Consider the following 17323-nt stretch of genomic DNA (forward strand, 5'->3'; position numbering starts at 1 on the left):
GTGGCTTGAAAGACTTTCGTATTGCAATTGCACAGCTAAATAGTTGAGAAGTTAGGCTGGAGCGAAAATTAGTTACAAACGATCGTCTCTAAATTTCCTTATAATGTCCTTTTGAGCTTTGCAAGCGTCTTCACGTGGCCGTTTTTTCGTAGTTTGGTGTAGCGAGAATCTACTTTCAGGGCTGTAGTTCGGCTTGCAGACAACACTGTATTAAAACAACCTGGGAGCTCGAAAGCATATTAAATGTAATTTGAGAGCTTCTCAAAAATGAAATAATGCTTAATATTTAGGGGCAGTCTGCTGCAACTCTCTTTTTGCGACTCAGTTCATTGGACAGTTGTTGTTGTTGTATTAACGATAAAGACACTCCCCGAAGGATGTTGATGGTCCTTTGCCGGATACAGATCCGGTACGTTCCGGTAACAAAGCACAATTAAGGTACTAGCCCGACCATCTCGGGAACGATTAATATGACCACATTAAACCTTTTAGGCCATCCGGCCTCCATCCCCCTAGTTCCATGAGGAACTTAGGGTCGCCAGAGCCTCGCCTGATAAATGTGTGTATGATACATACATATTAGTAACAGGTTTCCCCTCGCCTAGGTAAGGTTGACAATTGGGTTGCGGAAGCTTTGAAGCTATAAAGCTTTTTATTCCGCTTATCAACCCCTTGAATCCCTTTATTCGGCAGTTGCAACAATGAGCGTATATGAGCACTGACATACTGGCCGGAGGTGCGTTCGCTGTAACAATAACAACAGCCACTTTTTTTGCGTTATGTTAAGTAGTAATTGAATGCTGTCACCCCAATTTTATGGAAATAAAAGTAGAGTACCCGGCAGACTTTGTTCTGCGCGAAAATTGGCTTTTCCACATTTAAAAAGTGAGCCTGGCTTCCGCTCTATGGTCTCTAAACCATTATCTTCACTTTATCTTCCATTTTTTACTTATTCGTGTCCATTCCTTATACCATTCATCTCCCTGTTATCCCAAACCCATTTCCACTCCCTCCCTTATAAGTCAAAAATATCTCGGTTGTAAGATATACGTTCGGCCCATGGTGGAATAACCAGGTGAAGTAAGCCGTCAATTGTCACCCTCTAAAGTCTTCTTTGTTCTGTCATTCGGCTATCAGAAAATTTTTCACCAATGTTGTCCCCGAAAAAGTGTTGTTTTTTTGCATTTTTCAGGAGTAAAATATTGTAGCTTTAGTATTTTTTTCACATAGATAGATAGATAGTTATTTGAGGATTGCACTGTGACCATTGGTCTATTGTGCCCTCAGCTTCTTCACAGCACCTCATCCAAGCCGACATCTCTTATGAACCCTAGCAGTTCACCTGGCTTAAGGGATTTAATGTGAGAATGCTCTGACCATGGTGAGCCCATAAACTTAGCCCTGGGTCTTGAGATTGCATCACACTCCAGGAGGATATGATCCGACGTCTCGTTTGATTGATCACAAAATCGCCATGTGTTGTTCGATAGTATGCCCAGCTTCTGCATGTGGCTGTTCAGTCTACAGTGTCTTGTAAGAATAGCTGTTAAGATTCTTAGGTTATCTTTCGAGAGGCCTATCAATGTCCTATGTCGAATTGTGCTGCAACCCCCTAACAGTAGCTTAGATTATCTCAGGCCTGGCATATTGCGCTAGTGTTCTGCCCTCCTTTTCTTCTACTGATAAATGCCTCCTAATTTCCTGCGGGCCTACTGGCAGGAACGGCTCCGGACCGATGGGTCGTGTCGTTGCTGCCTCTCTGGTCAGACTATCCGCCTGCTCATTACCCTCAACTCCCCTGTAGCCTGGAACACAGGCCAGCAGTAGTTTGTTGTGTGCTCCTAGTCGATTTTGTTTTTCGACGCACTCAAGGCCCAGTGTTGCTTTTATCTCAAACGCCGAGATCGCCTTGAGGGCGGCCTGACTGTCACTGAGTATGGCGATTGTTTCGTTGGAGTATTCGCGATGATGGTGTAGGGGCCAGCTTTTGAGGGCGTTCGACCTGATTTCATGGTCTATTATCTTCTCCATTGCCTTCAAGACAAAGGACGTTAGACTTAATTGTCTGAAGGACTTTTGTAAAGTGGCATGCTGATGCCACTCAACTTTGGGCTTGCAGCCCCCAGCGCACCGACACACACCCGCAATAAAACTATTTTTAATTTCTTTCTGTTTAGTTTGTTTTATTTAAAATTTCTTTAGTTATCGTTTCTTTAGTTAAACACACACTCTTTTCTTTCTTTAGTCAATTATAAAAAAACCCACTTTTACTTGTAATTTCTTTTTTTTCAACTATTTTCAATATTTTATTTCTACCTTCACTTATTTCTTTAATGCGCGCTTAAGTGACGCGTTCACCGGCTCATTTCAAACTGAAAACTGTGGAAAAAAGCTGAAGCTTCAAAGCGGCCCTGCCGCTATGCCAAAAGTGCATAGCGGTAAAATCGAATGATGCAGTGGCGTGATAGAGTCGACTAACGGAGGATTCAGCCAATCAGAATTCTCCGTCATTCGACTCTCTCACCCAGTAATGCCAAGTGCATACATGCATGGCTTCATCTTTTTTTATTAGAGGGGGAGTTGCCAGATTTAAATGCAGTAACCCAATTTGACACTACATCATCCCCCTTTAGAAAAGAAGAATTTGGCAAGGTGATCAGTCTTGCCACATTCTTCTTTAGGCTTTACTAGGGTTAAGATATAAATTTATAAGAAAATGAAATATGTAAAAAATAATGTTTTTAGTTTGAAGTGAACCGTTACTATTTATATGCTTATTATTAAATTGAGTAAATATATATTTATTAAGTATTTCAATCTAACATATGAATTTTGTACATTAGGCCGTATTAAGAATTAACATTAATAGTTTGTTTAGTTTGGCCTTCATTGGCGTGTTCTTAAAGTAGGTTTATATTTAAAGATTATTTTCGGCTATCAATTTAATTAATTTTTTGTATACGATTTTTGTGTACAATTTTTTCAATTTTATTAGTTTCATCAAAAATTTTTACATTTGGTCCATCGATATTCTTTATTATGTAGGGACCTTGATATATATTTCTATGTTTATTTCTCGGTTCTGTTTCCACTAAAACCCTATCATTAATTTTAATTTCTAAAGGCTTAGCAGTTTTATCGTATAATTCTTTATTTCTAATTTTATGTTTATTAATCAAATTTCTTGCCATTTTATGAGATTTTTGCATTCTATATTTTAGTTCTTTTGTATAATTTTCTACATTATAGATCGGATCGATTTGTTCCTTTTGTAATTCATGTGGCATTGTAGATTTTCTGCCAAATATTAATTCGAAAGGAGCAAATTTATTATCAAAAACCGAACTACTTGTAGTATTATGTAAAAATGTAAAATACTTCAAATACGTATCCCAATCTGAATACGTTTCATCTAGATATGCACGTAAATATTCGTTAAAGACTCTATGGTTTCTTTCAACAGTACCAACAGTTTCGTGGTGATAAGCTGTTGAGAAATCATGATTAATTTTTAAAAGTTTTGTTAATTCCGAGAATAATTCATTTTTGTATTCCGTCCCTAAATCGGATCTAATGGCTCTCATTGTACCATATGTTAGTATAAAGGTTTCAAAAATAGCACATGCGATAGTTTTTGCTGATTTATCTGGTACAGCTACTGTTACCAGGTATTTAGAAAAGTCACAAATCATAGTAACAGCGAACTTGTTACCATAGTTTGATTCTGGAAGTGGACCTATTGTATCGATAATCACTATGTCAAATGGTTTACAGGGTGTTGGAGTAAGGACAAGATTTTCTTTTGTTTTTGGTCTCACTTTATTTAAAAGACATTTATTGCAATTTTTCACAAATTTCGCTATATCACGTGTCATGTTTTTCCAGTAATATTTAGTTCTTAATTTGGCATATAACCTTTTTGTTCCGCAATGGCCTCCTAACAGTGGATCTTCGTGATAAATTGTCATAAGTTTTTGTTTCTGTTCATTGTCTGTTACGGTCTCTACAGGGTCCGTCAATATTATTTGTAATGATTTTAAAATTTCATTTCCGCGGATTTTAAAATTCGTAATTGAAAAATTATTGAAAAAGATATCATTTTTTGGCCATTCTAATTGTTTAATATTGTGATTGTCGGCTGCTTTTTCCAGCCTCGAAAGTAACTCATCTAAATTCGTTATTTCGTTAACAGTCACGAGATTAAGCAAATTGTATTTTTTGTGTTTTAAATGCGCATAAATTTGTAAATTGAAGATCTCCTTATGTTTATTATATTGTATTGTTGATTTTACTCGCGGTATCTTTTTTGAAAAATCGTGTGAAAATTTATCATAAACTTGTACTTTATTATCGTTAGAGGTCGTATCATTTAAACTTATTTTTTCATTTTGTAATTCTTGTTGTTTAGTTTGTGATCGCGTTTTAACGGCTAAAACGTGTTTTGTCGAATCTTTAATCTCGTCTATACTTATACGCGAAAGAGCATCAGCCACAACATTCGATTTTCCTTTAATATATTCAATTGTAAAATTGTATTCTGATAAATCTAATCTGATTCTAGAGAGTTTCGAGGAAGGATCTTTCATATTGAATAGATAAACTAATGGTCTATGGTCTGATTTTACCGTGAAATGTGTACCGTAGACATACGGCCGAAAATGTTTTATAGCAAAATGTATTGCTAAAAGTTCTAATTCTATGATTGCCTTTTTCTGTTCGGCTTTATTGAAAGATTTTGATGCAAAGCAAATCGGTAAGTCATTATCTCCATGCTTTTGGCTTAATATAGCGCCACAACCACTCTTAGATGCATCTACAGTGATAATAAATTCTTTTGAAAAATCAGGGTATTGTAATAATTGCGGAGACATTAATGATAATCTTAATTTTTCGAAAGCATTTTCGCAAGCATCATCCCAAACAAATTCAACTTTTTTCCGATTTAGACGATTTAAAGGGGCTGCCAGTGACGCAAAGTTAGGTATAAAACGCCTATAATAATTTGCAAATGCAACGAACCGCCTAACAGCGTCCTTGTCTTTAGGCTTAGTGTATTTTTTAATTGCGTCTATTTTTGAGTCATCTGGCAGCAGGCCTTTGGAGGTGCATTTATGGCCTAAAAAAGTTACTTCAGAACGAAGGAAATTGCATTTGTTGGGATTTAACTTTAAATTGAATTTTCTACAAGTTTCGAAAACTTTTTCTAAACTTTTGAGGTGATGTGTCTCGCTACATCCGATGACGATAACATCGTCAATGTACATAAAAGCTTGATTTGGCGAAATGCCTGAAAATGCTAATGACATCATACGTGAAAAAGAGTTTGGTGCTATATTTAAACCGAAAGGTAAAACTTTCCAACGAAAAGCTCCTCGATCTGTACTGAAAGATGTAACGTCTCTAGAATTAACATGAAGTGGTATTTGGTGAAAACCAGAAAAAAGATCTAAAGTCGAAAAATATTTGGCTCTGCCAAGATTGTCGAGTATGTCGTCTACGCGTGCCAACGGAAATTTGTCTGCGATAAGCTTTTTGTTGACTGCTCTGAAATCAACGCACATACGGTAAGACTTTTGGCCTGTAGGATCCTTTTTCGGCACCAAAATTAAAGGGCTGTTATAATTAGAAAAGCTGGGTTCTATTAAATCATTTCGCATTAAATTTTCGACTTGTTTATTAATTTCTTCACGTTGTGTATATGGTAAACGATAATTTTTTATATAGACTGGATTTTTATCAGTTAAACGTAGCTTTTGTTCGTAAAAGTTATTTAAAGTCATACGATCAGTTTTTAAAGCGAATACATCGGCATATTTTAAGCATAAATCTAGTAATTGTTTTTGAGCATAACCCGGCATTTGATTTTTCAAAATTTTCGTTAATTCCTCTAAGCGTTTTTGATCTTTTGAAGTTTCATTGATTTTGTAGACATTGTAGTTGGTGATATCTTCCGTTACGATATTGCAATTGTTGACATGTTTTACTTCGTCAGTAATATTTAAAATTTTTATAACTGGATTATTTGTGTCAACAATGCACTTTGCCGTAAAAACACCATTACAGATTTCTTGCGAGTCTACAAAAACAGGATTATCGCATTTTGGTAATTTAAATAACCGATAAACTTCACATCTCGGAGGAATAACTAAAGAATCGGTACTCGTGCCGTGTAAAATTGGTATATTTGCGTTATCTAATCCGGTATTAATAGTTATGCTATCGCTTGCGTAATTAATAATGCATTTATTAAATTTTAAAAAGTCTTTGCCGAGTATTCCGTCTGAAGGTATATTGAAATCGTCGTTAACTACATGTAAAGTATGCGGTATTAAGAATTTATATGCAATTAAGTTGGTTTTTAAGGTTCCTAAAGTTGAAATTGTTTCAGGCGTTACGCCTGTTATGTTTGTTATTTCGTTAGTATTAAAGTTACAATTTTGATATAAACTTGAAATTTTGATTAGAGAAATATCTGCTTGAGAATCTACTAGAAAAGTACATGGTTTGTAGGAGTCGCTACATTGAAGTTCAATAAAATCTGAATAATTAAGGTTCAAGCAGTAGATGGATTTTAATATTTTTGAAGAAGATTCGTTTAATTGTCTAAATCGTGATCCCGATCCCCCAGTGTTCGCTCCTGAGGGTCGTTCACGTTTAAAGCGCGTACATTGGCATTACTTCGCGAATTTGAACGTCTATTATTATTAGCCATATCGTTACTACTACTAGGCTGATTGTTTCTATTAGTGCTATATCTGTCATTATTACCTCTATTAGAATTATTGTACCCGTAATTATTATTGTTGTAATTATTTCTATTTTTATTGTTGAATCTCGCATTTGGATTGTTGTATCTATTATTGAAATTATTACCTCTATAATTTCCTCGAAAACTATTTTGCCAATTACCACGAGTACGGAATGCTAGTACTTGTCTTTCTTTTACCTCATTATTACGTTCGACTATCATTTTTGCAACTACGTCTTTTGAATCACTGAAGGTAGTTGAAGCCAGGATGGATTTGACCAATTCTGAACGAGTGTTCAACCTGCACACATTCACTGTTTGCTCTACGGCCATTTCATGTGCCTTGGCTTGTGTCATACCTTCAATAATCAAAGAACGTTCCAATGCGTCGGATAGTTCTTCAACGCGCTTAGCAAAGTCTGAGTAGTTATTATTGATGACATGTAAAGACGCGATTTTACCAGAAACAACTTTCGAGTTGTCGGGTTTTATTCTATTTCTCAAGGCAGTCTTTATGTCATCGACTGATTTTATTACGGTTGGTAACGCTTCGCGTGCTTTTCCCTCAAGTTTGGATTTTAAAAATGCAATAAAAGTACTATTTAAATTTTCATCTGAGAAGACTTCAATTAATTTTATTTTGTCGATAAAAGATTCTAATGCCAGTGGATCGCCGCTGTAGTTGTCCCTAATAATTGAGGCGCAACTGGTAATGAACACCTTTTTCTGTTCTGAGGTTGCCATGATTGAAATATTGTTATTCGATTGTAAATCTGAAGAATTATTTGTTGAAGGCAAATTAGAAGAATTTGAAGTAGAGTGTGAATTGGAAAAGTCAGTTCCTGACTGAAAATTGGAAGTGCTGGTTAGTAGGTTGTCTGAATTATTAGACGAATTTGCTGAAGGCTGAGTGTTTATAATATTAGTTACTGACTGAAAATTTGAAGTATTATTTTCTGCGATATCTGAGTCATTAAATCCTAAAAAATCTTCTTGACGAGCTAGTGAACACCTTCCTTTAGGGCTTGATTTATCGCTGGAATTGCCCTCAGAATCGGACATGTGTTTGAAACAGGGTAATTTTATTGAAAATTATTTTAAAAGAAAGAAAAAAATTTTTGTAAATCAGGTAAGAATTTTGTAAATCCGAGTATTATTTGAAAATCCTGTTAATATTTGTCGCGTTTGGTATGAATTTTATAAAATGGTAAGTCTGGTTAAGAAAATTATATAATTTGTTTTTTTTTTTTGAAAACAAAGGAACATCCGGTCTGCGGATTTTCTCTAAATTATAGGCTAGAGAAATGCCTACCCCCCTTCCGTGCCGAACTTAGTCGGACTTACCGACTGTCCCCCACTAGGTTAGCCCCGCTAGCTAACCAAAGGACAGGCTGTCCTAAAAAGGACACTTGGTCTGTGGTTTCTCGCCCCCCAGAATGGGCTTTGCAAAAGGAAATAGGCAAGCGTGTTCCGGTTTTTCGAAATTTATTTAGTGAAAACCGAAACAGGCTGGTACATTTTTTTTTCGGACTATTGGAAAAAAATATAAAAAAACCGCACTTGTTTTCACAAGCCTAACCAAAATTTTTCCGAATATACGGCGATGTTTACGACCACATCGCTTTATATTGAAGGTATGAAAAGTATAACGTATATTATGTCACAGACGCACCGCTTTTAATAAAATTTCCAAAATGTTTCTATAATTCCTATAGCAATCGAACGAAATGAATGAAAATATTTTATTGTTTCCAAGTTAAATTCAATTTTTGTATATGAAGGCAAAAATTTCATTTCCTGGCATATCAGAGGACGATTTTATTATAAAAATAATAATTTTTTTTTTGATTTAAAGAGGCTTACAAACAGATTTGCTGTGATAATAATATAATAGCGTTAGCTTTATATAATAATGTTTCATATATTTTAATTTTCCCAAAAAAACAATTTTATAAGCGTTGGGAGAACTGTTTATGAATATCTTAACTGTGAAATTACGAAAAATACGAAAAACTATTGCAACTTTTTGACTTGGAAAAACAGAAGTTTAGAATTTTTAGTTTTAATATGAAATTATTTAAAATGTTATTTAGCTAAATGAAGTTACATGAAATTGTTTAATTTATATTTCGATTTCAATAATATCTGAAATTGTAATTAAATAATGGTAACTTTTTGTAAAGTGAAGAATTCAGAAAGTTATTAAAGCGAAATTTTTTTTTTTTTTTTTTTTTTTTTTTGTAATGGCAAAATCAATTCGATATACATACATACATATATTAAAATAAACCTTTATGCATATATACATGTGTACATGACTGTACTTTATGCGCTCCTCTGAATTGCTATGCTGCGGCTGCTCTGCCTGCTGTTCCGCCTTCCTTTTTCCTCTTCTGCTGCTACCGTGATATACGCTGATTTTGCTTAAGTGCCGTTATTTAATTGCGCTTATTAATGCTTTAAAGATGATTTTTCGGCTTTACTGCCGCTGTTTTATGTTTTACAGGTGATTTTACGGCTTTAGTGCCGTTATTTTATGAGACTGACTTTTTGAGCGGCTGTACGCACCAGCACATAAAAATATGTACATATATCGTTAAAAATTATAAATTTTTTCAATTCAAAGTTTTGGTTTTATAGAAAAATGCTTTTTTTTCGTTAAGTTGCCTTTTTAAATATTAAGTTGAAATTGTCTTGATTGGATTGTTAAGTAAAATTTTAGATTCTTGATTTTTTTTTTTTTTTTTTTTTGGTCTAAGTTTTACATATATATATGTTGTAGAAAATTAAAGTTTCGTAAATTTCGTCTCACATTTTTTTTTTTTTAATTCTAGAATTTCATGTATGTATATTTGTCCATATAATTCTGGATTTTTAGTATTTTGTAATGTTTTCAGTTTTTGAATTTTTGTAATTTTTAGATTTTATATATGTATGTATTTCTGTATACTTTGTTGATTTACCCATTTTTCAATTGCTCTTTTTTTTGCAATTGTATTTTGATGTGATCTTATAATTTAGAGTCATGTGATGCGACATCGTCTTCTCTTTGTTCGCTGTAACGTGGACGCTTTTTATTACGTGAACCACGCTGTTTACGCTTTGGACTACTATGATCGCTTCCTCTGTGTCGATCTGAGCGCGCTCTTTGATGCTGACGCATCCGCTCCACTTCATAATCTTCATCATCACCGTCACATAGGAACGAATCGTCACGGTCGCCATGTAAAGTGGCATGCTGATGCCACTCAACTTTGGGCTTGCAGCCCCCAGCGCACCGACACACACCCGCAATAAAACTATTTTTAATTTCTTTCTGTTTAGTTTGTTTTATTTAAAATTTCTTTAGTTATCGTTTCTTTAGTTAAACACACACTCTTTTCTTTCTTTAGTCAATTATAAAAAAACCCACTTTTACTTGTAATTTCTTTTTTTTCAACTATTTTCAATATTTTATTTCTACCTTCACTTATTTCTTTAATGCGCGCTTAAGTGACGCGTTCACCGGCTCATTTCAAACTGAAAACTGTGGAAAAAAGCTGAAGCTTCAAAGCGGCCCTGCCGCTATGCCAAAAGTGCATAGCGGTAAAATCGAATGATGCAGTGGCGTGATAGAGTCGACTAACGGAGGATTCAGCCAATCAGAATTCTCCGTCATTCGACTCTCTCACCCAGTAATGCCAAGTGCATACATGCATGGCTGCATCTTTTTTTTATTAGAGGGGGAGTTGCCAGATTTAAATGCAGTAACCCAATTTGACACTACACTTTGCTTGTGAGTAGGAGACTCGGCAACTGGAGTTATAGGCATCTATCATTATCTCTTTTGCCCTATCCACTCTACTTTCTAACTCAGTACAGTTAGTGCTTCTACTCTTATTTACTACGTTAGCCTCTATGATACTTTTGTTGCTTGCCCCGATACAGCACCCAACTTTTTTTCACATAAACAAGTAGTTGAATATCGATGGACCTTTACTGAATTTAATTAGAGAGATTCATCATTTGAGTATCTTTGGTGTTGGCTTCCACAAGTAAGGCCGTGCTAAACTATTACGTTCATTTTGTGGATGTTTCCATTATATATTAATTTGTTCCAAAAAAAATTGAAACAGGTCTTTGTTAAAACAAACTATTTGTATTGACGTCATATCCAACAAGGATTTCCGCCTGTGTAGCGCTACTGAAGACTTTCGAGAAATGATGTTTTTGTCATTCCTTCATCAGGAATACCATCACTGTAGTGTTACACCTTATTTATGTAAAAGCTTCGCTAAAACCTTGGATTTCTAAATATAGTCACAAAAAATTGTAACTCACTGTTGTTGTTTTGCCGTAAAACTCAGAACACTAAGATAAGAGGAGTGTTACAGTTATGGATTGTAGTTTAGAATATATGAATCCGGCTCGATCGGATCAGCATCTTCTGGTTCTAGGCCGACTGCCGCGAGGCTATTATATCCCCTGGCATATTTTATTAAATACAAACTTGGTAACATTAGTAATACATCATGAATTCCACTGTCAAGAGCTTTTGGGGGATCTGCTGATGAAGTTTGTATGATATTTTAGAAGAGCATATATTTTACTTAATGACAAATCAACAGAGCAGATGGAAATAAGAATGGTTTTTAGGGATGGAAATACATTTAAAAGTATTACGATCACTTCCAAATGTGACTGTAAACCTTTTCAAGCCCGAAACCCATTTAAGTGCACAATGTTACTACAGTTCAACTGAATAATGGATAATACCTCTCCTTTTTAGGTCCGGTTTTTCGATGAAAGCTTGAAGCAACTGCAGTTGAAGTTGCGGTCAGTTTAGTTTACAATGAATTTTATTGCTCATCACAGTTTAAGTTTTTTATTTTTATTCGATACCAAAACTAATATAAGCACGCACTGGTCCTGTATATCAGCTTTTGCATTGGCGTTATGTGATATGCTGAAAAAACAGTTTCTGTAATGGCTTTCGTAGCAAGGTATTTATTTTTCTACTCCTATTTTTTCAAAGCGGGTAAAAGTTTTACCCTCTTCTGACCGTTGAAAATACATCCCAACCGTTTCAGATAGCGTATAACTTCTGTCTTTTTTTATTTACTTCACCTGGTGATTCCACCATGAGTCCAACCTATGTATATTCAATAAAAGCATGAAAAATACAATAACAACTTTGCACTGTTTTCACAAACATCTCTTCACAGAAGCAAGATTTTTCATCTCAGCCTTCGGGTTATTGATACCGAGACCAAAAGGCATCCTTTTACACCTGTCCCGACATTTGTGGAGATGTTAAGCTGTCAACCGCTGTTGTTAATTTTGTATTACAAACAAGTAAAGGTGTCTAAGTTCGGATGCAACCGAACATTATATACTCAGCGTGAGCTTCAATTGCACATTTCATTTCAGATAAATTACTTTTCTACATAACACGTGGCCCCGCCCGTTTTAAAAAAAATGTCTCCCCATTTCCACTTACAATAAAACTTGATAAGTGAAATATCATGGATTGAAAACTATTTTTTGCTAAGTTATAGCTTATTATTTTAGTCTACGACCCTTTTAAACCTTTTTTAAAATCTAAGTTGCCGTGGTCTTTCACCGATCCCGTCCATTTTTTCCAGAAATATTTCCTGCTATAGGGAAAATTTGTGTGCCCAATTTTATTACGATCCGCTAATTTTTCTTCGAGTTATTTTTTTATTTTTTAAGTAAATGGTAAAGCCTTAATAGAGTTACTCCTACCCCAGAAAATGTTCAACATTTATAGTGCATGCAATGAACATAAATAGCTACCCCGTGTATTAGCTGATTTTCACAAACGCGCTGTCAATTTTAATAAAAATTAATCATCAATTGTTTCCTTCATTTCAAATTTCTTCGCCTAAAAATATGTGAAGTTACGAAAATAAATTGTCACGATCAGCTAGTTTAGCAGAGTTGCACTGCCACACCACCATTTTGTGCAGGGTAAGAGTGTAACGCTTTTGCGTTGCGAGCAGGCAACAATTTTCACAAAAGAACAAAATACCCTGTAAAGGGGTTACCTGCTTTTTAGAACAGAACAAAATATATTTATTTTATTGTTATAAATCCACTTGGGAAATGAAATACAATTGATATAAAGCTCTTTTTTGCAAAGATATAGCTTATTTTATTCGTCCACGACCCTTTTAAAAATCTTTTATATAAAAGTGGGCGCGGTCCTTAACCGAATTCGTTAATTTTTCTTCAAAGCATTCCTTATAGTAAGGGCAACCTCTCTGGCGAATTTTGTTACGATTGGTTTAACGATTTTTGATTTATGATTAATAATATTTTATCACAAGTGGGCGGTGCCACGCCCATTTTAAAAAATATTTTAAAATTTTTATCAAGAGTCTCAATATCAGTACACAAGTCAAATTTCAACATTCTAGGTGTATTATTTACTAAATAATCAGGTTTTTTGTGTTTTCCAAAAAGTTATATGTATAAAAAGTGGGTCCAGATAAGCTCGTGTACCAAATTCGGTGAAGATATCTCAATATTTACTGAAGTTATCGTGTTAACGAACAGACGGACGGACGGACATGGCTCAATCAAATTTTTTTTCGACACTGATGATTTTGATATATGGAAATCTATATCTATCTGGATTCCTTTATACCTGTACAACCAACCGTTATCCAATCAAAGTTAATATACTCTGTGTGCAAAGCACGCTAAGTATAAAAAAGTGCCGATATAAGTAAGTATCAGTTCTTCCTATTCGATAGTTAGTAGGTATGGATACTTTTTTTCGATGCTATTTGCAACTACAGGTATCAATACTTTCATGGCATCATTCATCCCTTTGCGAAAGGGCAATCAATTGCAAGTTTTGGGGACCCAGGATTAAAAGCATCCTCAAATCCCCTTGAACACACACCCAAAACTTCATAAAAAGTGGTCCAGTCGCGTAGGAGGAGTTCAGTCACACACGTCACACGTACAGAAGAAATACGAATATATATTAGGTTGGGTCGATTTGTTTTTCAAAGAACTGTTATCGCCAACATTTTTAGAGGACATTTTTGGGTCCGACATGAAAGTATACATGAAAGTTTTACAATAAAATGAAAATTTTTTTAGTAGGTCATAAAAAAAAACCTTAAAAATCAAAGTCGAAAAAAAGTCAAAAAAATTTAATTTCGCAGGCTCGCAAATTATTTTTTGGGTATGCGTAGTGGAACTTTTTTTCCTGAGCCCAATTCCCATTGAAAAATCGATGGCACGATATCGATTAATAAATCGACCCAGTCTAATATATATAAAGATAATTTTGTTTAATTGTTTAAATTTTTGAATTTCTCACCAAGTAGCTATAACGATTTCGCCTTCGTGCTAAACTAATTATACAAATACCAGTCAGGATCAACTAAATTTAAAAAAAAAATTTATAATTATATTTGTAATTGCATATAGAATTCAATAAAGAATTTCTCACCAATGTCGCTGGCACAAAAGTGGGCACAGTCTCAAAATTTCCCACTGTAATTGTGTATGAATGTAAAAGAAAATAAACACCAAGAAATAATATACCCAGCAAACATGAAATGCCACCACAAATAAGGCACCAAACAACATATTTTTTTATACCCGGACCGTGACGATGAACGCCTGAAATTATACAAGATAAGAGGTAAGTATTAGAAATTTGAATAAGACAACAATAATAAAGTAGGAACTTATAGAAATATATCCAAGAAAACTAACCCAGCGTTGGTGGAGGGGCCACACTGCGCATTGGATCGGTTTGTGGTATCCAACCACAAGGTGGCGGTACACTGTACTGTACAAATTGCATTACAGGATAACCATGCATACTTCTAGGCGTTTAATTATTATATACACTGGGAGACAGTGAACACAAATGGAATTTTTGGCACACTAATTAATACTTTTCTGGCTTTTTAAAATTTTTTGTTCTTTTTAAATGAAATTAGATAGAATTTTTGCGCTTTCAACACATTCGTTTGGCCTCATACATGCATAAACCAGGAAATATCCCAAATGCCAGGAAGCTCTTAATGACAATCCACTTTTGTTGACTTCTTTTTTTTTCTTGGTACTGACGTGGAAAATTTCTTAACTTATGAACTGCTGCTGATTTTTTTTACTTTTATTAAAAACCTACTAAAATGTTATTTTATTTTATTTTTGGCACAGTTAATGAATTACTTCCTTTTTGTTTTAACTCGACCTTTTTAGTGAAGAGAAAAAATTTTTTTTTGTAAATGTTCTTTGACTCCAATTTTCAGTATCTATACACAATTATTATAAGTGAGTGTTGAGGCGAACATCCATTTCGCACATTCATCTATCCGTTGCCATACTTTAGATTTAACGTTCTTACCACCTACTGAAATGAATAAACAATTGTGTTCGCTTTGGCGCTAATACACCAAACGAAAGCTTTCTCTCATTTTTAATAGCGGAGCTTTTCTATGTCATCGGACACTTGTTCGTTCTTTCCTGTGCTTTCAAAAGTAACGTGTTATATCCTTCCCTCATATGAATACAAGCACATACATATGTATGTGTACAAAGTATAGGTTAACATGCGTGTGTGCGTGTTGTCTAAAGGAATTTTCGTTTTAACGCCTTTTATGCTTTTCTTAAACAATGTATTTAGCGATTAGGATATTTGCCCTGTAGGAAAAGCAAGTAGCGCTATGATGCTGAATGTTTTGAAATCTGGATGAGGAAAATGTATACAATGCACCGTTTGTGACGACCAATTAAAACCTCATTAATTTGGCCCACACAAAACCACCCTACACCATATGGACCAAAACCATTAACACAACAGGCGTACAGTGGACCGAAATTGAAAAGTTGGGACTTAATACTGTTTTCCCACAGAAACTTAATTATCTCATTTCACCTTCTAATGAAATCGTAAATTTTTTGCTCTCACACAGAAGTAACTGCTCGATTAGTATGAAGGATGAAATGTCAAGCGAATAAAATGACAATGCTATATGACAGACAATCATGGCGGAACGATACAAGGTGGGAGCATGGTGACATACCTACATACATAAATAAGAATTCCATGTACTTTGTTTTTGTAAATTCGATGGAAAAATGTCAAAATCGTACTACGCCGGAAGTTGATGTATCAAATCAAATAAAAAAAGGTTATAATCAGCTGTTCGATGCGGCCACCTTGTATCGTTCCGCCATGCAAACAATGACATTTACTTTGACAAATGACATTTTTAAGCACTGAACACACCAAAAACTAAGAAACTGAACCCTCCCAACAGAGTTGCATTGTGCTTTTGACTTCATTCGGCATTCGATTAGCTACTAATGAAATAATTATAGATTCGAATTTTGTAGGGAAGATTGAGCTCAATAAGCGTCTTAATGTAGAAAACTGCCTTTATTATTCAATAAGCCGTCTGTGTGAAATAGTATAAGACTTTAAATGTACATTTTCGTATTCTGTGATCTTTTTCCATAATTTATTGTTACATAACATTTTTTTGTGAAACCTAATTTAAAAAAGTTATGACACTTTTAGTAACCGGGTTTCATATCGACATACCCTAACGAGCATACATATGTGTATATCTAGGTATTTTTTCCAATTTCCAGCAATTTTGCCTGCACTAAAATAATTTTTACTATTTCTAAATAAAAATATGTATCAAGGTCTAAGCCAGAAGCTTTCAATTTTAATTTAAAAATGTGTGCAAAATTCGCGAAAGCTCGACGAATCTTAGAGGTTATACAGAATTAATAGTTGGCCATGAAATCAAAGTGACGCTTAGATTTACTTGCTATAAAAAAGGTTACAAAGAGTTCTTAGTAGGCCATGAAACAAAAGTTGAGAAAATTATTGAAGTTTTTTTTGGTCATATACCTATATGTATATTTGGAGATTTCATGGACTATTGACCGATCGAATAATTTTTGCTTTTAATTCCTCTTTTGGTACTAACGAAGAAGCTGGAATAGCTAACTTTTTGATTTGAACCTTTTTTGGATTGTTAAATGTAAATTCAATATAAAAAAATTAAATGTATAATATGAATTATCAAATATTTTTGTTTTTAAATATTACCCAGAATTAAAAAGTGATTCGCAATACTAAAATAAAATAAAAAATAAAAAAAAAACGAGAACCTTTTCGAACCATGAAACCGAGTACATTGCATAGTATATAACCCCAACTATATAAATAAATTAATCAAGTTTTGAGGAAATGTGAAGAAAATGTGTTAACGGTAAAAATGTGATTTTTCCCATACATAAAATTTTTTTATTTGCTATAACTTTTTTGTTTAAGACTTTATGAAAAAATACTCATATATAAAAACGTCATGTAATGAGACTTAAAATCGATCCCCATCAAAGTATTTGTGTTATTAACTAATATTTTTTTCGTTTCCCTAAGTCCACTGAAAGCCAAATCCAGACCACTGAGAGGCGGTCACACAAAGCCCTAGCAACACGACCAACCAACAAGTCTCAGCAACACAACGAGCGGTCGCAACATTTAGTAGCAACACAACGAGCGCAAGGCGTGACGGAGTACTGCAG

General features: G+C 34.4%; 1 protein-coding gene across 5 annotated transcripts in view; it reads right to left on the reverse strand.

The window, feature by feature from the left end:
• LOC137252403 (uncharacterized) overlaps positions 1 to 17323 on the reverse strand; it is a 55943-nt gene that overhangs the window by 17460 nt on the left and 21160 nt on the right. For all 5 annotated transcript variants that reach the window (XM_067788040.1, XM_067788042.1, XM_067788037.1 and 2 more), the window contains 2 exons: positions 14217 to 14389; positions 14085 to 14147 (listed from right to left, as the gene is read on the reverse strand). In XM_067788040.1, the coding sequence (XP_067644141.1) occupies positions 14085 to 14147; positions 14217 to 14389 (236 nt within the window). The remainder of the gene's footprint in view (positions 1 to 14084; positions 14148 to 14216; positions 14390 to 17323) is intronic.

This window comes from Eurosta solidaginis, chromosome 5 (assembly GCF_040869045.1).
Source record: "Eurosta solidaginis isolate ZX-2024a chromosome 5, ASM4086904v1, whole genome shotgun sequence".
Lineage (NCBI taxonomy): Eukaryota > Metazoa > Arthropoda > Insecta > Diptera > Tephritidae > Eurosta > Eurosta solidaginis.